We start from the raw sequence: 21,892 nt of genomic DNA, 5'->3' as shown, positions 1-21,892 counted from the left end.
CTTCTTCCTCACAAGCAGTTTTCACTCACAAGGCACTAAGGCAACTTTGGTGAAAGGAAAATGTTAAGAGAGAGAGAGAGAGAGAGAGAGAGAGAGATTCCAAATAAATAAATAAAAATAGAATTCAAGTGTCTAATGAAGAGAAGAGACATCTCCTTTACATAGGAGAATAATTGGCTCAAAAAGGATATGATACATAGCTAAATTAACTTATCTAATTGATTAGGACTTACGCCTAATTTATCATATACCTTAAATTATTGATTATTTGACCCCCAAAATGGAAAGTTTTGTTAGAGTGTCGTCATCAATCATTAAGACACTATCATAATCTTTTATGTAACCAATATAGCTTCATCTAATTGATTAGCTTTAGGATCTAATTGATTAGGTAGTTCAAAAAATTTCTTTTAATGAAGCTGACGGTTTCCTAGTTAATTGGCTAAGACTCTAAAACATTTTTAGGTGTTTTGTTAGTTAAAAAGAGGTATTCGAAAAATATTTAAGTGTGTGTGTGTGTAATTTTCCTAAGTATCTTAGGAGTTATTCCCACTTTCACGAGACTCTAGTCACTCAGACATACATGACCAGGAGAGCTTTAACACTTCCTCTCTTTCATAACTCTTAGGCTTTCAAGTTCCTTTTCCAAATACATCAATCATATAAGCACTTCAATGGAACCTTAAGTCTCTTACATGATGAGGTTTGAGAAATCTTCAAGTTAATCACCATCATCCAAGAGTTGGAACGATATTATCATTGACACCAAGAAGGCTTTAAGGCAAGAGAAATCCTTAAGTCTCTTACGTTGTTGTCATCAAAACACTAGAAAGATCACCAACATCAAGATCATCAACTTCATGCCTACAGGCACATAGATCCACACCAGAGTTGTAACACCCTATTTTTCGTACTTAATTAATTTTATTATTTTAATTAAATTTGTGATGTGTTGGTGAATTATTTTATGTTATGTGTTTGGGGGGTAGATGGCATAAGATGAGAGAAGACGCCCTTTATAAATAAAATGATATTTTTATTTCATTTTAATTTATTTAATTATTTAATTTTAGAAAATAGAGTGTAGGGTAGAAATTAGACGTTTAGTGGAGTTTTGGCGTGTGGTTGTAATTAACGAGAAGTGAGAGTATCATGAGTAAAATTAGAAACAAATAATTAGGTTTTATTTGTTTTATTTAAATATAGAAATAGAGAGAAAAATAGGTTTCGGGAATCATTACGTGAAATTTGGCAAGGGTTAGAGCAAGGATTTGGAGGAGGGGGAGTTATGAGGAGACATCATAATCAAAAGCTTAGGAATTCTGCAATTCAAAGTAAGGGTGAGAAACTATTTATGTGTGGGTACTTAAGTAAAGAGGATAGAGATGGCTCCTTACCCTCCTCCTTTGGAGTTTTTCATTTTCACCATTGTTAGATGTTTAGGACTTGAGATGAGTTTTCACTAAAATTCTTTCAAGAATTATGTCTCATTGTGTTAATTTTGTGTACTGATTACATGCCAAATTCGTGTAAATTAATCTGAATAATTTTGAAAATAGTTGTTCTTATTGGTTGTGTTAAACGTGTCGAAGATGATGATGATTTTTAATTAAATTGATGTAATATATGATAATATGTACCTATCTGATTGTTTTTAATACAATATTAACATGTATGATTGAATTTTGTATGTTTGGGATCGACTGGGATCAAAATCGGAGCTTTGATAGGGCTCTAGTGGTGAAAATAGTGCTTTTTGACGTTGTTGTTTTGGGGCTCTCACGCTTAGCGCGATCGAAGCCCCGCTTATCAAATTTTTACTCAGCACGAGGAGGGCTCGCCCAGCGAGATGCCCTATTTTTGGTTTCTGGTCTGAGAGATCTCGCTTAAGCAAGGATAAACTTCACTTAGTGAGCGACAGTGTTTGCTTAGCGAGCGTGGCAGAGTGAGTGTTCTGATTTTCTATGAGTCATGCTTAGGGAGCGACTCTTTGCTCAGCGAGTAATATTTGAGTATTTGAAATTACCTATAATTATATATATTTGTAAGTGGGGTTTTAGGGTGTTACATGAGTCCTATCACATCTCTGTCCACATCAGTTATAAAGAAGTATAACATTAAAATGTGTAACATCTGACCTCTCGAGTTGGATACAAGTTGCAAGTAGCTCAAGTGTGACTCTAAGATTTATTATTTTTTCTTTTTTCTTAGAATGTTTAATTTAGAAAATTTATCTATTGTGTTTACTTTTCTTAGTATGATTTAAGCTCCTTGTGTTATAATGTAAAATTTAATGAAAAAATAATATTTTGTATGTTATGAATGAGTGATTGTGGTATATTTTGTTCATATGCATTTATGGTATATATTTATTCTTCAGTGTCGGTCAGTAATAGGTAATAGTTTATTATGACTGAGGAATCTTCTAATAAATGGATTTTGTGAACAACTTTGGTAAAAATGTGAGAAGGTATATTTGGCTAACTTAGTTACTTTAGGTATAAGGAATTACGGGTACATGGATAACCAAAGCACTTGATTTTAAATGTATTGATGTTATTGTTAGGCTTAGAAATATGGTTTGTAGTGAATCAATGCATATTTTTGTGGATCAATGTTCTTGTAGGTATAGTCAAAGTGATCCAACATATTGAAATTCATGGATAGCAAAGTTGCAAGTCAACTAAGTAGTTATCAGGTTTTGATGATGACAACACTTAAGTCAAGTAACTGCTAAAGATGGCTCCAGTGGTCAAAGATGCACAACATGGTTGATTAAGTTATCCTTCCAAATCAAGTTATGCTCTTGAAGATCAAGACATCTATTTAAACTCAACATTGTGGTCAAACGACTTCAAGTGAAGACTTTGGTTTCAAAGATCATCGGTGGTTTGACTTCTCAACTCTCAAATTATGGTATTCAACGTGAAGATATCTCAAGCTTCATTAATAATAATCAAGGTTCTTGTACTTAAAGATAATGATGTCAAGACTTAAAGGTTCATAATGGTGAAAGAGAAGAAGTGTGAAAGTTCGTATAGTCGTGTCTGTGTGAGTGACCAGTGTCTTGTAAAGACACAAGGGTATTTCTAGGAATACTATGGATAAATCACAAACACACTAAAAAAATGAAAAACCTCTCATTTTATTTAAATCACAAAAAAAAAAAATCTACAAGACTTAGCCAATTGATTAGAAGAGTGTCTAATTGATTGAAAGATATTTTACACCTAACAAATCGATGAGATTATGTATCTAATTGATTGGATAATGCTTAGTTGAGTCTAAAATAGATTGGAACAGTATCTTAATATTGGTAACGGATAAATATTAAAAATTTATATTTGTGGCCTTAACAATTGATTATTTAGGTTGTCTAATCGATTAGTCTGGTCGATTAGACATTAATTTGGCTCATGGTTTGTTCCAAATTTATATCATGCCCTGACCTATAAATAGAAAGCTTCTTTATCACTTTTTCACATTCGAAAAATGAGCTTAAACCTCACTTTTCATTTCACTCATCATTTCTCAAAATCTGTCATCTTTCTTACATATTTTAGTCATAGTGCTTCGAAAATGTTCTTGAATCTAAGTGAGGATAATTGTTCTAAATGAGGAGAAAATTTTAAGTTTTACTAAAAGTGTATTATCTCTTGATTAAACAATTCTTCTATAGGAAATAGTTATTTTGATTGTGAACTAAACTAGTTAGAACTTTTGTTTAGTTGGAGGATTGTCTAGTCACCATTTGATTTGTAAGCTTCACCTTGAAGATCACACTTAAAATCTCTTTGGGGTGGGTATGCCCTATTATACGACTCTTTGGGGTATGCACTATTATATGATGAAACTTTTAAATCATTTAAATGCTCACATGAAACAATTCTTGAAAATCAATGCTTGATGTGATCCTACAGATTATGTATATCGCGCTTGTGTGAAAGTTCGTATAGTCGTGTCTGAGTGAGTGACCAGTGTCTTGTAAAGACACAAGGGTATTTCTAGGAATACTATGGATAAATCACAAACACACTAAAAAAATGAAAAACCTCTCATTTTATTTAAATCACAAAAAAAAATCTACAAGACTTAGCCTATTGATTAGAAGAGTGTCTAATTGATTGAAAGATATTTTATACCTAACAAATCGATGAGATTATGTATCTAATTGATTGGATAATGCTTAGTTGAGTCTAAAATAGATTGGAACAGTATCTTAATATTGGTAACGGATAAATATTAAAAATTTATATTTGTGGCCTTAACAATTGATTATTTAGGTTGTCTAATCGATTAGTCTGGTCGATTAGACATTAATTTGGCTCATGGTTTGTTCCAAATTTATATCATGCCCTGACCTATAAATAGAAAGCTTCTTTATCACTTTTTCACATTCGAAAAATGAGCTTAAACCTCACTTTTCATTTCACTCATCATTTCTCAAAATCTGTCATCTTTCTTACATATTTTAGTCATAGTGCTTCGAAAATGTTCTTGAATCTAAGTGAGGATAATTGTTCTAAATGAGGAGAAAATTTTAAGTTTTACTAAAAGTGTATTATCTCTTGATTAAACAATTCTTCTATAGGAAATAGTTATTTTGATTGTGAACTAAACTAGTTAGAACTTTTGTTTAGTTGGAGGATTGTCTAGTCACCATTTGATTTGTAAGCTTCACCTTGAAGATCACACTTAAAATCTCTTTGGGGTGGGTATGCCCTATTATACGACTCTTTGGGGTATGCACTATTATATGATGAAACTTTTAAATCATTTAAATGCTCACATGAAACAATTCTTGAAAATCAATGCTTGATGTGATCCTACAGATTATGTATATCGCGCTTGTGTGAAAGTTCGTATAGTCGTGTCTGTGTGAGTGACCAGTGTCTTGTAAAGACACAAGGGTATTTCTAGGAATACTATGGATAAATCACAAACACACTAAAAAAATGAAAAACCTCTCATTTTATTTAAATCACAAAAAAAAAATCTACAAGACTTAGCCTATTGATTAGAAGAGTGTCTAATTGATTGAAAGATATTTTATACCTAACAAATCGATGAGATTATGTATCTAATCGATTGGATAATGCTTAGTTGAGTCTAAAATAGATTGGAACAGTATCTTAATATTGGTAACGGATAAATATTAAAAATTTATATTTGTGGCCTTAACAATTGATTATTTAGGTTGTCTAATCGATTAGTCTGGTCGATTAGACATTAATTTGGCTCATGGTTTGTTCCAAATTTATATCATGCCCTGACCTATAAATAGAAAGCTTCTTTATCACTTTTTCACATTCGAAAAATGAGCTTAAACCTCACTTTTCATTTCACTCATCATTTCTCAAAATCTGTCATCTTTCTTACATATTTTAGTCATAGTGCTTCGAAAATGTTCTTGAATCTAAGTGAGGATAATTGTTCTAAATGAGGAGAAAATTTTAAGTTTTACTAAAAGTGTATTATCTCTTGATTAAACAATTCTTCTATAGGAAATAGTTATTTTGATTGTGAACTAAACTAGTTAGAACTTTTGTTTAGTTGGAGGATTGTCTAGTCACCATTTGATTTGTAAGCTTCACCTTGAAGATCACACTTAAAATCTCTTTGGGGTGGGTATGCCCTATTATACGACTCTTTGGGGTATGCACTATTATATGATGAAACTTTTAAATCATTTAAATGCTCACATGAAACAATTCTTGAAAATCAATGCTTGATGTGATCCTACAGATTATGTATATCGCGCTTGTGTGAAAGTTCGTATAGTCGTGTCTGTGTGAGTGACCAGTGTCTTGTAAAGACACAAGGGTATTTCTAGGAATACTATGGATAAATCACAAACACACTAAAAAAATGAAAAACCTCTCATTTTATTTAAATCACAAAAAAAAAATCTACAAGACTTAGCCTATTGATTAGAAGAGTGTCTAATTGATTGAAAGATATTTTATACCTAACAAATCGATGAGATTATGTATCTAATCGATTGGATAATGCTTAGTTGAGTCTAAAATAGATTGGAACAGTATCTTAATATTGGTAACGGATAAATATTAAAAATTTATATTTGTGGCCTTAACAATTGATTATTTAGGTTGTCTAATCGATTAGTCTGGTCGATTAGACATTAATTTGGCTCATGGTTTGTTCCAAATTTATATCATGCCCTGACCTATAAATAGAAAGCTTCTTTATCACTTTTTCACATTCGAAAAATGAGCTTAAACCTCACTTTTCATTTCACTCATCATTTCTCAAAATCTGTCATCTTTCTTACATATTTTAGTCATAGTGCTTCGAAAATGTTCTTGAATCTAAGTGAGGATAATTGTTCTAAATGAGGAGAAAATTTTAAGTTTTACTAAAAGTGTATTATCTCTTGATTAAACAATTCTTCTATAGGAAATAGTTATTTTGATTGTGAACTAAACTAGTTAGAACTTTTGTTTAGTTGGAGGATTGTCTAGTCACCATTTGATTTGTAAGCTTCACCTTGAAGATCACACTTAAAATCTCTTTGGGGTGGGTATGCCCTATTATACGACTCTTTGGGGTATGCACTATTATATGATGAAACTTTTAAATCATTTAAATGCTCACATGAAACAATTCTTGAAAATCAATGCTTGATGTGATCCTACAGATTATGTATATCGCGCTTGTGTGAAAGTTCGTATAGTCGTGTCTGTGTGAGTGACCAGTGTCTTGTAAAGACACAAGGGTATTTCTAGGAATACTATGGATAAATCACAAACACACTAAAAAAATGAAAAACCTCTCATTTTATTTAAATCACAAAAAAAAAATCTACAAGACTTAGCCTATTGATTAGAAGAGTGTCTAATTGATTGAAAGATATTTTATACCTAACAAATCGATGAGATTATGTATCTAATCGATTGGATAATGCTTAGTTGAGTCTAAAATAGATTGGAACAGTATCTTAATATTGGTAACGGATAAATATTAAAAATTTATATTTGTGGCCTTAACAATTGATTATTTAGGTTGTCTAATCGATTAGTCTGGTCGATTAGACATTAATTTGGCTCATGGTTTGTTCCAAATTTATATCATGCCCTGACCTATAAATAGAAAGCTTCTTTATCACTTTTTCACATTCGAAAAATGAGCTTAAACCTCACTTTTCATTTCACTCATCATTTCTCAAAATCTGTCATCTTTCTTACATATTTTAGTCATAGTGCTTCGAAAATGTTCTTGAATCTAAGTGAGGATAATTGTTCTAAATGAGGAGAAAATTTTAAGTTTTACTAAAAGTGTATTATCTCTTGATTAAACAATTCTTCTATAGGAAATAGTTATTTTGATTGTGAACTAAACTAGTTAGAACTTTTGTTTAGTTGGAGGATTGTCTAGTCACCATTTGATTTGTAAGCTTCACCTTGAAGATCACACTTAAAATCTCTTTGGGGTGGGTATGCCCTATTATACGACTCTTTGGGGTATGCACTATTATATGATGAAACTTTTAAATCATTTAAATGCTCACATGAAACAATTCTTGAAAATCAATGCTTGATGTGATCCTACAGATTATGTATATCGCGCTTGTGTGAAAGTTCGTATAGTCGTGTCTGTGTGAGTGACCAGTGTCTTGTAAAGACACAAGGGTATTTCTAGGAATACTATGGATAAATCACAAACACACTAAAAAAATGAAAAACCTCTCATTTTATTTAAATCACAAAAAAAAAATCTACAAGACTTAGCCTATTGATTAGAAGAGTGTCTAATTGATTGAAAGATATTTTATACCTAACAAATCGATGAGATTATGTATCTAATCGATTGGATAATGCTTAGTTGAGTCTAAAATAGATTGGAACAGTATCTTAATATTGGTAACGGATAAATATTAAAAATTTATATTTGTGGCCTTAACAATTGATTATTTAGGTTGTCTAATCGATTAGTCTGGTCGATTAGACATTAATTTGGCTCATGGTTTGTTCCAAATTTATATCATGCCCTGACCTATAAATAGAAAGCTTCTTTATCACTTTTTCACATTCGAAAAATGAGCTTAAACCTCACTTTTCATTTCACTCATCATTTCTCAAAATCTGTCATCTTTCTTACATATTTTAGTCATAGTGCTTCGAAAATGTTCTTGAATCTAAGTGAGGATAATTGTTCTAAATGAGGAGAAAATTTTAAGTTTTACTAAAAGTGTATTATCTCTTGATTAAACAATTCTTCTATAGGAAATAGTTATTTTGATTGTGAACTAAACTAGTTAGAACTTTTGTTTAGTTGGAGGATTGTCTAGTCACCATTTGATTTGTAAGCTTCACCTTGAAGATCACACTTAAAATCTCTTTGGGGTGGGTATGCCCTATTATACGACTCTTTGGGGTATGCACTATTATATGATGAAACTTTTAAATCATTCAAATGCTCACATGAAACAATTCTTGAAAATCAATGCCTGATGTGATCCTACAGATTATGTATATCGCACTTGAATGGAATCAAAATGAAATCAAACGCTTTGTAACTAGATGAATAGGGGAAGTCATCTTTTAATTGACTAGAAGCTTATGCATGAAAACGACCAAGAAGGTGGTCGTGTGACAGCTAAAGAAAATTCCAAGTAAATCAGATGATGAGCAGATTTTCAAAAATGTGTAACTAAATGAAATCTTTTTCAAAAATTAGTATCAAGTATTTCAGGGGTGACAGCTGACAAGTGTGTACAGTGTAGCTTCTTCTAAACAACAGCCAGATCACATATGCAAAAAGTATATTTCCTTATAGACTTATAGTAATACGTAATAACATCAAACTTCCTTCATGAAGGACATTCTGTCATTTCTGTCTACAAATTTTACAATCATCCGTCCTAGACAGTCCAGCACCTCAAAATCTCCTTAAATCTTATGCATTTTGAACAATTTTGATGCTCCATTGGTTGCGTCATCGCATTGTCTTCTGCTTCATTGTAAGCGCCTGCAAAGCTCATCTTGTATAAATTTCAGGCCCTGCATTTCACCTAGGACCGGATGATGGACGAGGTTTACCCTTCATGGAATTCATGTGCTGGGTGACAAAAATAACTCCCATCACGACTATGAGACAACCAATCAGCACACTGAAGAAGAGAGCACCAGGTTGTCGAGTCTGGACAAAGCCATACACTCCAGAAGAGGTGACGAGAATAAGGTCGGTGAGCCCGTCATTCGAGAAGTCCTCGCGAATCAAAACATGTGTAGGTGGACCAGGTAGTTCAATTGTAGCCAATATACTACCTCCGGGTGATATTACCACAGCCTCTTGTTCTCCAGCTGCAAGGATCATCTCCTGATTGTCGTGCAACCGCAAGGGAAAAGGCTTTAGTGTGGGAATCACCAAACCACCTTCCATCATCCCTGCTGGGGAAGGTAGATTTGACCATGTGACACCAGTTGATTGTTGCCACTGCCAAACAGCATCATGACCATGCAAACCAGGAGAGTACGATGTAATCTGCAAGGCACAATTTTTATAAAGTTAGTACAGAATATCTGGTAAATAGCACCAAAATATATTAGTTGTGACTTGAAACAGTTTGCTAAACAAAAATGAACTGGTTTTGACTGGTGCTCATAAAAACTATCAAATGTTGCATAGCCATTAGCCACATCTAGTCAAATAAAACAATAGCATACCTCTCCACGGTTTGTCAAGAAGATAACGTCCCCATGGCTTCCCTTCCGATGCCTGTGACCATCACTTCTAGGAATGAGAATGGGTGTTGCTACTTCCAAAGAAGCCATATCTGAACCTCGGTTGAAGCTTCTATAAAGTTCTCCATGTTGGAGTAAGTTAAAATGGGTATAATGACAAATAGATACGTTGAAGAGTTGTTCCCGTACTGGTACGCCAGATGATGCAACAGCCCAACAAGGACGCAGAACTTCCATGAACCCACTAACTACAGTCTGCTCCGCACCATTTCCTCCAACAGCCTGATTAGATAAATCGCAGGCATCAGGCAGAAGAAAATCCCCCCATTATATTATCAATTATCATGCTAAGTTAATAAGATCTGGGTTGTTGGTTTATCAAAAAATCTGAAGAAAAAAATCGCAAACCTGCACATGATCAAGAACTCCATCACCATTAATATCAGCATGTAGGCCACCTTCCTGAAGGTGAAGCTGAGATAAACAAAATTGTCATTTCACAGGATATAAAAAAATTACAAAATAATAATGCGACAGCTAAATAAGATTTTTGCTGAAACCTGGCCAGTTTAAATACTACAAATCCATAACCACAAGAGCAGATATTTGGGAGAACGACATTGTGTTGTACCTTATATCCTCATATACTTTTTTTGTATTTTGACTTATATATGCATGGTGAAACAATAATCAACTTCCAATCTAATCAGTAGCTTTATATTTACCTTGCATATCGTTCGACCAGATGCCAGATGAAGGGCTTCTATCCCCTCCTTTAGATGAGCCACGACAACATTAGGAACCCACCAAACTTTAGTGTAGTTGGTTATGGTGGGAACATAAGGCGCATGCTGCATCCCAAAAGAAAAAACATTATGACAAACAGTGAAAACTGTTAAAGCCAAAAAACTTTAATTAAGTGTATTCAACAAGCTTAGACGTTATGTTTTTTACACAATAAGCTTAGACGTCATATACTTAGGATATATTTGTTGCTTCCATGGCTTCCATATTGCTTTAGGTTCAAATGATGATCATCCCAAAGAATTTTCAAGATCCATATACTTAGGGGGAGAGACTTTTGGGAATCAACAAGACATACAAGTATTTGTCATCATCAAAAAGGAGGAGATTGTAAAGTCAAGACCTCACTTGGATATATTTTGATGAAGACAAATATGGTAAAAAGAAGATAATAGATTACATCATGATCAAGTCAACAATGAAGACTTAAGAATTAGTTTTGGACTAAGTAAAGAATTCATGAATCAAGCTCAAGATCAACATCCAAGGTATATGCAATTCAATACATATACACATCTTAAGTGCTCAAGGTCATTCTTGCATTTCAACCATTTAAAATTTGATTCTCATTTTGAAAAATGTCACTTGGTTTTAATACAATCTATGGACATGAATGAACCAATAGACTGTCATATGAACATTTTTCATAACTTAGAAAATATTTCAACTTTTTCAAAGAACCAATCAATTGACATCAAGGACCAATAGATTGTTTCAAACTCACTATTTCAGAAAAAATCAATTTTCTTCAATAAACCAATTGATTGTTGCCTTGAACCAATCGATTGTTCTGTGTTATTTTTTCAAAATTTTGACGTTAAAACAAATGAACCAATCGATTGACATTTGTGTGTATCAACTGGTCCCGTAACTTTTTCACTTGTTCTAAACAAGGGACACACCACTTCATGACGACTCTTCGTGGCAACTTTTCCAAGACTTTGTAAATCATTTTTCTGATGAATTTTCAAACATTCCCATGATGAATTAAAGGGTGCTTGTGTCATACAAATAGAAATCAAATTTCAGATTTCATTTCAACCTCTTTCAAAAAAAAAATCAAATACAAACACTCTGCATTGTCTCTTCTCATAATTTTCTTTAAACAAGATATTTTATTCAAATCATTTTCATATAATTTTTTAGCACTTACGAATATATGTTTGAATTTTGATCAAAGGGAAAGAGAAGAGCCAAAACTTTCATATATCTTGGAATACAAGCAAGTCAAAAGAGATACAAACTCAAGTGTTAAATATGTATTATTGTGATCATCAAGTTGCTGGTGATTGTTGTAAGAGGTTCTTTGAATCGGAGAGATTCGAAATCCACCATTGTTTAGTGTTTGTTGTAAAAGAAAGTGGTGTTGCTTTCTTGTGTTGGTTTGTGTTAGAAGATTGTAGGATAGGTCCTTTTGTAAGACTTGTACAAAGATCTAACATATTGGAAAATCTCTCACAAAATATGAAGGGACTAGATGTACCTTTGGTTGAAAAGGGTAACTAGGATACATACTTGTGTTCTTTACATTCTGCATTTATTTTTCTGCATTTTGTTTCATAAATTTCAACGAAAAAATTTCGGAAAAATAAGAACATAAGAACCATCTCTTAAAAACGAAAAAAAGTCTTAAAACCTAATTCACCCCCCTCTCTTAGGTTGCAATCTATACTTACATCTATAACTATGTTTAACTAATTTCAAAGGGGGGAAAACTGTTTTCCACTAAGAATGAAATAATCTTCAAATTGTTTTAAATGCATTCTTCTAATCCTTCGAAGCACTAAAGTTATTAGAAGGGTGAACTCAAAATTCATTTAAACAAGAATATGTCCCCATTGAGTAGGTAGTTTAACGACCAAACTTCCCAGACATTAAGCTCTTCATCTATTAAAATACAACTTGTTCTTGAATACACCAACACTTCTACCAATTTAACCAATGCATTTTCCCATGAAAGGTGAAACAAAGCAAATCTCGTCAATAAGTACTGTGACGACCTCCTAACTCCAACACATATGCATGCAGAAAGACCTCAAAAGTGCCAAAATGCAGAAGCACGGCACACATTTGCCAATGCCTGCACCATATGACCATCCCCCAAATGGACACTAACAGTATCTTTTGAATCCAAAGGCACAAATTGCATCATTTTAGGAGCTGGTATTCGATTTCTTCAACTCCTTGTTCTTCACCAACAGACTCACAAAAACTGCATTGTTTTAGGGGCTGGTATTTGATTTCTTCAACTCCTTCATCAACCTCTACCGCTACAATCTCCCCATCTTCCGCCATCCTCTCGTCATCCCCTAAAATAATCAATCGCAGCTGATTATCCGCACATTGGTGCAAGGGAAGATAGTGTTTATTGAAATGAAAACACAAGCCTTTAACCCATTTCTCCAGCAATTCCGAGTACAGCATATGCCTAAAACCACGACAGCGTTCACCAGAAGCTCCCCGAGAATCCTCTGCGGCACTCCCCTGTGAGCACTCCGAAGAAGACGTGCCACGACTCCCTGACAAAGACAAAAAAGAACCCCGAATTTGAATAAGGCTTCACAGAAGACCACATGGACCCAGATTGAGCCAAACCAGTAGGCCCAACAAACTCCCCCACACAAGAGTCCAACCTGTAGGACAGGACCAAAGGTAGCTTGTCTGGGACGGGTTTACAGCTCGCAAAGGCGACCTAGTTGGGATTGAGCCGGGAACTCTGTTACCACATCGTACGCAATCTGCATAGCCTGATAACACGGCAGAAGCTTAAAAGTATGCACGCGACTGCGAAGGTCATTGTGCAAACAACTGATGAAATAACCCAAGAACTGTATCAGGTAAGCATCCGCACTGAGAGGAAAGCAAATCAAAATCAGCAATATACTCTAGTGAAATTGATTGCTTCAAACCCTTGAAGTCCTCGAATGGATTGTTCGTTCAACCACTACCGAAACGGACATAGAAGCTTCCTTGAAACTCTCCCATGTTATCTCTTCCGTAGAATCACACCATATGTTGAACTCTCCCGTGTTATCTCTTCCGTAGAATCACAACAAAATTCATCCAACGAAGAGGAAACACCCTCTCCGAACTAGGTGACAGTGGAAGGCCACCAAACAGAGCCAAACAGGCAATTCATCTCCGCCAATAATGCATGTTGCATCTCTGTTAACCCATATTCCACATGCGGTGAACAGGCCTCCAACTCATTGACTAGATTGATCGGCCATTATAGGGGACATGACCAACCAGCAGGTTGGACCAATTGATAGATCAGAGAAGGAATGAAACAGTGAAAATAGAAGAAGGAAATTGTATAACAGAAGGAATCAGAATAGCACTGAAACCACAACAATGGATAAACTAGAGCCCACTAAGTGGCACAGATTACAAGAATCAAACTACCTCATAATGCTCTATTATATATCATGTTTCTATTCAACTCATTTATCTATTAATAAGAAATAGTTTCTCTTATAGTTTTTCTAGGTCTTCCTCTTCGTCTACTGACTTGACTATCCCCATTGGATAAACTACAATGAAATCACTGAAATCATGGATAAACTAGAGCAAAAGCTCAGAATAAAGATATTCTCTACCTCTGCCTCATACTAATCATTCGAACATAAAGCTAATCATTCCCTCGTGTTACCTCTATTAGGCGTGTTCACAGTTTGGTTTATAGAAAAAAAGTGAACCACAAAAACATTTCAGGAAAACCGAACTGCAATCGCTTCACCTGAACACTATCTTCCCTTGCACCAATGTGCGAAGGTCCTGTGGTTTGGTGCACTATAGTTCCAATGCCAAACCAAACTGTTCTTTACAGACTCAAAATTTGCATCTTGTTCAAAATACAAACTAGATGATATCAACTCTCCATTTTCCATTGATTGTTTGGATTCACCGCTAGAAAGAGCTTGTAACTTCATGTGGCTGGTTTGGTTTAAGAAATTAAATTCACCTGATCTTGTTTTAAACCTTGAATAAAAGAGAAAATGGGTAGCTTCTGAAAAGCATAGCACTTGGGTGCTTCACTCCATTTTCCATTCATTATTACACGGTGGCATCACCAAGTAATACTTGTCCCCTTAAGTGTCTGCTAACCATCACATAGTGATTGCATTATTGCATCAGATGGTAAACTCATAAAGGTAAAACCTTCAATGTATTGAAAAAGAAAACTTAATGTCTTGACCAAAAAACAAAAAGGAAATTCAATATCCACTCAAATGAACAATAAAATTAGGAGATATGAATCAACACATGTTGCTGATATTTCTTCGTGAAGCTTCTTAAATTCCTTACCAAATAAAGTAACTTTTTATTGAGGGGTTCATGGAGTAACAGCATACAAGGGGGTAATTTGTGACTGGCGTCTTCTCAGTTTTTAACAAAGTAATAATTTCACTTAATAAAAAGAGGGAGTAATTCACAGTTTGTCACAGTTCACCGAGTTCACTGAGCTGTATAACATTCGAAGTTCAGTTACTGAACTGACAGTATTAAAACACCGTTCAGTTCATAAGTTATTGTATCAGCTCAGTATTTTTAAGGTAGTGGCTCAATTCATGGTTCAGTTTGATTCTAAACAGTTATTTGAACAGCCCTATGATCAAGGTTGTCAAGATCGAGGTCTTACATAAGATCGGGAGAAAATAGTAAGATCGTAAAATATAAAATCACAGTTAAGATCGGAAGATGCTACCCAATTACTTTGTAAGATCAAGAGGGGGTAACAAGATCGTAAAACATAAGAACACAGCAAAAATCGTAAGATCCTACTAAAATGAATATATATTTGAAGTATTTTTACATGATATATGTTAGTAGTGTATTAGTGAGAAAATAACTCTTTTTCATATTCTTTAGACAAGTATGATTGAGTTGTCATACTTTATTACTACCACATGGAACATTTGTTAGACATTAGGGACATATTTGGTCAATTACTAGGATTATCATAAGTCAATTAGTTATAACAAACTCTACAAGGGAGATGTTTATTCTCTAAACACTAAATCTAAAACTCCATTTCAAAAGGCACACATTCACCCCCGCCAAACCGTAATTGTTGTGCCTCTGCATCTTGACATCCTTCTCACCTTTTAATGGTGGTGGCCAGAAAACAGCCAATCATGGCCGAAACTAGCAAAGATTGCACAAAATCAATGATTTTACGATTTCTTCACAATATGGCTAAAACACGCGATTCTACTTGAGATCGGAATCATCGGGGGTGAGTGAGACAATAAAATCTCAAGATTTTAAGATCGAGATTGAGATCTTGACAACCATGCCTGTGATAGACTTCTAATTATGGGTAGTTAATATTATTGATCTCAGTTATGTGTAGCAGTTAAGGGTTGTGTGTGTTTTCTATTTTGGAATATTTATAGAACGGGAAAGGAAAATGTGATTATGGGATAGTTATTGAATGGTTTGGGGAGGGAGAGACCAGGCTCTCGAATTGTTGGAGAGAGAGACCAAGCTCTCAAATTCTTGGAGGGAGAGACCAAGACTCTCGAATTTCTTGGATAAGAATTGTCTTTTAATAGCATACTATTTATTTAGTTAGTTTATGTGTGAATTACTTATTCTCTATAGTATTTGTAACTATGTAAACTGTTGTACTTGTAAGTATATTCTGCCATAAATGAAAGTCAGGTATTCCTATTAATTTGTACTTTGGTACCGGTTTCTATCAACCAACATCAGAGCAGTTCTGATCCGAGGCAAGAAAACCGCATTAGAGGAAAAATGGACATGCCACAATTTGACAGCGACGGCAATACCTATTGGTGATTGATTTGTATTGAGAAGCATTTTGATGATGTGGGAACACCGGAGAGTGAGAAGTTACACAAGGCGGTGAAAGCCTTGAGAAACCGTGCTCTCATGTGGCTGCAGTTGTGAAGTTGACGCCATCTACAAGCGAGCTGGCAAACGTTTCTGGTTTCCAGGTGCACTGTTTTGGCATTTTAAGTCATAGTATCCTTCTTCCTATATCTGATGAAGAGGAACATGAATTGGAATGAGAGTCGTTTACGTCTCACATTCGACCATCAACAAGAAACTGTCCAAGAAAATTTCGTTCTCATTCTGACGGCGGAAGAGAAAGACGAGAAGGTAGAAACCACAAAAGTAGAAAGAGATGCAGAAAAGTTCCTTGTGAATGTCATTATGGAAAAGCGACAAGAGACAAAAGCATATTTTTGTAAATTTCGTGGTATCGGCAGACACTTTGATGGACATGACCGAAGCTGCCAGATCCAGTCAGGTCCATGGTGGAGACCTATGTTATCCTTCCCCGTCACCTTGAGGACAAGGTGAATCTTTTGAGGGGAGTATTGTTAGACCTTCGGAATTACTAGGAACCGAAACTGAATGTGGCAGTTTCTATTCTATCAGCCAGTTACTAATTTTATTAGCAGATACTGTTTTCAATATTAACAATTAGTGGCAGTTATTAAGTAGTTATTTGTGGCAGTGAATAAGATAAGGAAACCGTAGGTTAGCTGGAAAACTAGAACAGGTTATTTGGGAGGGAGTAACTGCCAGCTAGGCAGCCCCCTTAGTCCCTTCATTCTCTCATCTCTTCTTCCTAAATTCATACACACTCCAAATAATGGGCCTTCCATTACTTGAGCCCACTAACACATCCTCGGCACTACTAGGTATCCTAACAGTTTCTATCTACCTAATTAATATGAACAAGGGGAAAACTGCATATTTATTATCAATCAATATTTCTATAGCATAAAATATACTGGCTCCTAAAATTCAGCGATAAAAACTTTCAGAGAAGAAATAAAAAATGAACCTATAGAGACTTGAGAATAAATTTAACAAGTGAGAAGGGATATCTGACCAATGCGTGTTTAAAAAAAATAAACCATATGCAGAGCAATGGTTATCCTCACAGATTCAAAGTAGGTTTAACAAAAATGAGTTAAAATCAATAGATGCTGAGAATATCACCGACACAAATTTAGACCACGTGACAAAAAATTGGACATGCAGTAGTTAGAAAGTAAACAGGAAGCTTTGTTACTGGATAAAGACAACAAAAGCCTCTAGCTGAAATCATGTTTGAAAAATAAATCTTGAGCTGTCCAGTTGTAAAACTAGTTATAACTATGTCAACAATTGAATGAATTGCTAGCAGTTTCATGACGTGGTTTCCAATTACCTTCTTGGATTTTGCCGAACCAGCAAAATTTGCTGCTTTCCCGATTATGTTCGAAATTTTTTTGGTCGAGTCCTTCCCTGGTGGATGGTTATCCTCAGGCTTGTCGAAAGGGTAATTCATAGACTTTCCAGGCGTTCTTTTCAATGTTTTCCTCTTATGCCGTCTGAAGTGGGCCAGCTTCAATAAAGTATCTTCTCTCCTATCCTGATAAGTGCATGTATATAATGTCAATTAACTAGAGTATTTGAGATTATGCTCTAGAACCAAATGATAATCACAGCTCAAAATATAGTGTACCCAGTGATGTGGCATAACTCCCAGGATTGATTCTCTGAATTCCCTGCATTCAAACTATAACTTCACATGTCACAGGAAGCTATCTTTTGGGTATGTATCATAAACAAAGATTTCGCAATAAATATTAAATTTGAATGAAACACTCCATTATGTACACATGCTGCTATTTCCACATACAAAGGAAGGAGTAGCTCAGTAACTCAAGTAGATTTGGATGAGTACTGTTGTACTAGAGTTCTTATAGTAAACTCCATACTAACAAACAAATAACTGCCATAATGGTTGATCATTTTAAGAGAAAGGTGAATAACATAAAGATATGACTAGGAATCGGTCTCCAGCCTATAGGAAGTTAGGAGTACATTGATAACAAGCACTGCAACATTTTTAAACAAAAAATTAAGGTTATGGCCTTTTTTTATTTGGAAATTGTTTAGAAGATTTTAATAAGGAATGGAAAAAGTAATAAATATGAAAGTACAGTATTACTTAAATATAACAAAAACATCAATATATGAAAAAGAAAAGCAATGACTCCCCTGCTTACAGAGGAAGTAATGGTATTTTATGTCACTCCATTTCATCATACTCTAGCAATCCAACATACCATTAAAATTAAATTGAACAGCTATAGCTAAGTACCTCTCCGGGTTGACGTTTATTCAAAGCATGAACATCAAGTTTGTAGTTATGCTGTGGAATTAACTGTGATGCGTCTGAAGAAGCTGCTTCAATGTTCTAAACAATCAAATGACAATACTAGCAATTAGAAAAAGGATAAAGCTGCACAAGATCATTTAACAAAATAAATTTCGGACTAGCATAAATAACATATTCAGTCAAACTTGTCCACTATGTTGGTTGTAAAACATCTATCTGTTGCCATTGCTAGAGACATAAAAGGTTAAAGTTTATGCTGGTTGGGAGGTGGTTCCATATGTTTTATGGAATTTCCTTTTTTTCAATACATATTTATGCATCAATGAGTTAAAATCTAAGTGCAGGCACTTACAATAGGGTTTCAATATCTTCAAGGGTATAATTTATTATCAATATTTAGGCTCTAACTCATAATGTTCTGAATTTTGTGAGCTTAAGTATATAACTTCTTGAGTTCCCGGGATTGTTGCAGAACAACAAATACATACTGTCTAGAACTAAGTTGCCACCCCCTGGCCAAAGTTATACATCAGATGGGGCAAGAGGATAGAGAAAATACAACTCTTCTTTAAACCAAGAAAATTGGATTTTTAAATTAAACTAAATTTGGTTTATTTTTACATGATGACAACACCCAAACAGATAGAAAATACAACTCTTTTAAACCAACAAAATTGCATTTTTAAATTAAACTAAATTTGGTTTATATTTACATGATGACAACACCCAAACAATTGAGCGCACGGAAGGCCAAAGAAGAAATAACACCACCTCATTTTTTCTGCTCCATCGTTCTACACCAGATCGACCAGCAAATGCATAAAATGCAAAATGGCGCAGATCCACAGTTCCACTGTTCTCAGAAGCCTATCAAAGAAAAGGGACACAACAAACTGTAAAAGTCTTCAACCTTATGATGGGAAAAAAATAAAATCAACCGATACATTTTTTGGGAAAAAGAAAAATTTTAAACAAAAGGAGTGAAACTGACTCCCATTTATTTAGCCACCTGATCATGAAGGTCCAGATTTACAAAGTTCATTTATTGGCTTTATCATGCCAAGACTTGGTGAACTTTTACATTATCTGTTTACTATTTATATCAGAACTAGAATTTGAATTGACTGTTTAGTAGATTAAAATAAGGTCTACCTTGAAGATCGGAAATTAAATTGAAGTTAATAAAACAAATAGAATTGCCTCAAAATTTAACACAAAATTAGCATGCTACATGATAGTAAAAATTAAAATGGCCATAAAATTTAGCATTAACTAGCAACATGACTATACCTCCTTTTCACTAGCACTTCTTCGATGCTGCTCAGCAAATCTGGCTCCCATTCCCATTTCCTCAAAAGGATCCATAAAAATCTGAAAGTGGAGATCAATCAACATAAGCTACATCATCAGATTAGATGATAATACCAATAATTCCAAAGATAAACTAGAGATAAACAATTGCAAAAGACAAACTAAAGATAAACAATTCAAAAATCATTACCATTAAAAGAAACTCAAAACAAATAGAAATTTCTGAAACTCAAGAAGTAGCAGCAAACCCACACATTCTATCATACTTTATCAAATAAAATTGTTGAGGAACTTTCATCTTCCAAGAAAACAAGACAGCTACGACCGTATACTACTAAACAATTTAAGAGTTTCCACTTTTATGAAAGATGAAAAACACCATCCACGTTAAATTGTGAGTTTTTCCAATAGCATATAGAAAGCTTACAGGTTACACAAGTACTTGGCAAAAAAGAGTAACAAAGCAGGAAACAAGAAGGAAAGTAACACATACATGTGGCTGCATTTCCATCCTCCCACCAACGATGATCAATCCTGTATCTCCATGCTTCAGAGTATAATTGCTTATAGAGATTGAAACCTCTCTATGGTGAGCATTATGGGGAAAATCCTCCTGTTAAAAACCACTAAAACAATTGGTAAACTCAACATAATACAACAAGATATGGCACAACATAAACACCGTACCTGCAAATTATTTTCCCACAACTTCTGTAGGTTGGAATCAAAACACATTACAAACCAACCCGACGTTACTACAACCAAAACCTGTTTATGTGGTTGCCCAATTTTATGGCGGTCAATATAGCCAGTGGCCATGGCAACTGGGCGTCTCCCAGACATGACACGCACTTTATCGGGCAACAAAGACACCTCAGCCAACACACGTGCCTCACTGAACCCTTCATCAACACGCCTACTGTGTGGCTCCAAAATCTGATACATCCATCATAGATACAAAATTCAGTTACAACTACAACTTGTACCATTCCAAAATTGCATACATTGATGCTCGATTGGGAAGGATACCAAATCAAGCATGAAATTTTACAAAAATTGGGAAATGAAAGGACCTGAATTTTGGCATCGTGAGTAGCTACGAGAACTTCCTTCTTGCCGTCACCGTTGAGATCGGCAACTAAGGGAGGGGGGAGGCGTTCGGCTTCGTATTTGATTGGATATTCATCGGTTAGGTGCACCCATGCGTATTTGAAGGAAACGCCGCCATCTTGCTGAATGAATTGAATTGAAATTGAAATTGTGTGATTTTGATAAATGGGGTTAGGGTTTTAGAGTAAGAAATGAGTGAAAAGGGTTACCTGAAGAGTGAAGAAAATAGCGAAAGCCGAAAGCATGAGAATAGCCAAATCACGCTTCCTCATGATGTGAAATTGAATTCAATTCAGCTTCTTTCTCCTCTTTTGCTTAACTCAACATTCAACAGACACGCAGTTTACACTACTTGACTCGATGGTGTTTTTCTTCTCTTGTACTAGAGTCTTCTTTCGTTTATCTGCTCTTGTATTGGGCAATTCAATGTAAAAATGACTGTTTCAAATGTTTTTGTTTGTGTGTTTAGGACATTCATCAAAACTCTTTTCTTTGGTCGTGTACAAAAAGCTCATAAAGTTCTTAAAGTCCCTATTTTGGATTATGAACTTTAAGAATTTTAAGAATTAGAATTGATTTTGGTATGGCTGGGATATTAGTATTGATTTTTGAATAATTAGGATTTTTAGTTTTTTATTATAAATTTAAATTTTACACTTACATTTATTGTTTTTTTATAAGTATAAACGAGAGTTTTTTTTAATTATGTTTGGATGCACTTAAACAAACGAATGCGGCTGAAGAGAGTAAAATGGAATGGAGTAAAATGGAATGAAGATATTGTTCTAATATTTGGATATTTTATAACGGAATA

The 21,892-nt window shown here is 34.5% G+C and overlaps 1 protein-coding gene across 1 annotated transcript; it reads right to left on the bottom strand.

Moving 5' to 3' along the window:
* Window positions 1-8,665: 8,665 nt before the first annotated feature.
* LOC127120201 (uncharacterized) lies at window positions 8,666-21,629 on the bottom strand. The gene is made up of 13 exons (XM_051050608.1): window positions 21,288-21,629; window positions 21,042-21,200; window positions 20,656-20,904; window positions 20,462-20,581; window positions 19,948-20,028; window positions 19,429-19,524; window positions 18,640-18,735; window positions 17,998-18,051; window positions 17,701-17,904; window positions 10,430-10,555; window positions 10,113-10,178; window positions 9,687-9,986; window positions 8,666-9,504 (listed from the first exon to the last, which is right to left on the bottom strand). The coding sequence occupies exons 1-13, from the start codon at window positions 21,348-21,350 to the stop codon at window positions 9,028-9,030; spliced, it is 2,091 nt and encodes a 696-aa protein (XP_050906565.1). The 5' UTR covers window positions 21,351-21,629; the 3' UTR covers window positions 8,666-9,027.
* Between the last annotated feature and the right edge of the window lie 263 nt (window positions 21,630-21,892).

Source organism: Lathyrus oleraceus, chromosome 2 (genome assembly GCF_024323335.1).
Source record: "Lathyrus oleraceus cultivar Zhongwan6 chromosome 2, CAAS_Psat_ZW6_1.0, whole genome shotgun sequence".
NCBI lineage: Eukaryota > Viridiplantae > Streptophyta > Magnoliopsida > Fabales > Fabaceae > Lathyrus > Lathyrus oleraceus.
The sequence above is the reverse complement of the archived record's forward strand: the minus strand, read 5'-3'. Positions and strand labels throughout refer to the sequence as shown.

Coding starts and splice junctions, on each gene's coding strand:
- LOC127120201 (XM_051050608.1), bottom strand. CDS start 21,350: ATGAGGAAGCGTGATTTGGCTATTCTCATGCTTTCGGCTTTCGCTATT. Junction 18,736..19,428: donor GATGGAGCAGAAAAAATGAG/GTGGTGTTATTT, acceptor TTGATTGTTTAG/AACATTGAAGCAGCTTCTTC. Junction 9,505..9,686: donor TCTTGACAAACCGTGGAGAG/GTATGCTATTGT, acceptor TGTGCCTTGCAG/ATTACATCGTACTCTCCTGG.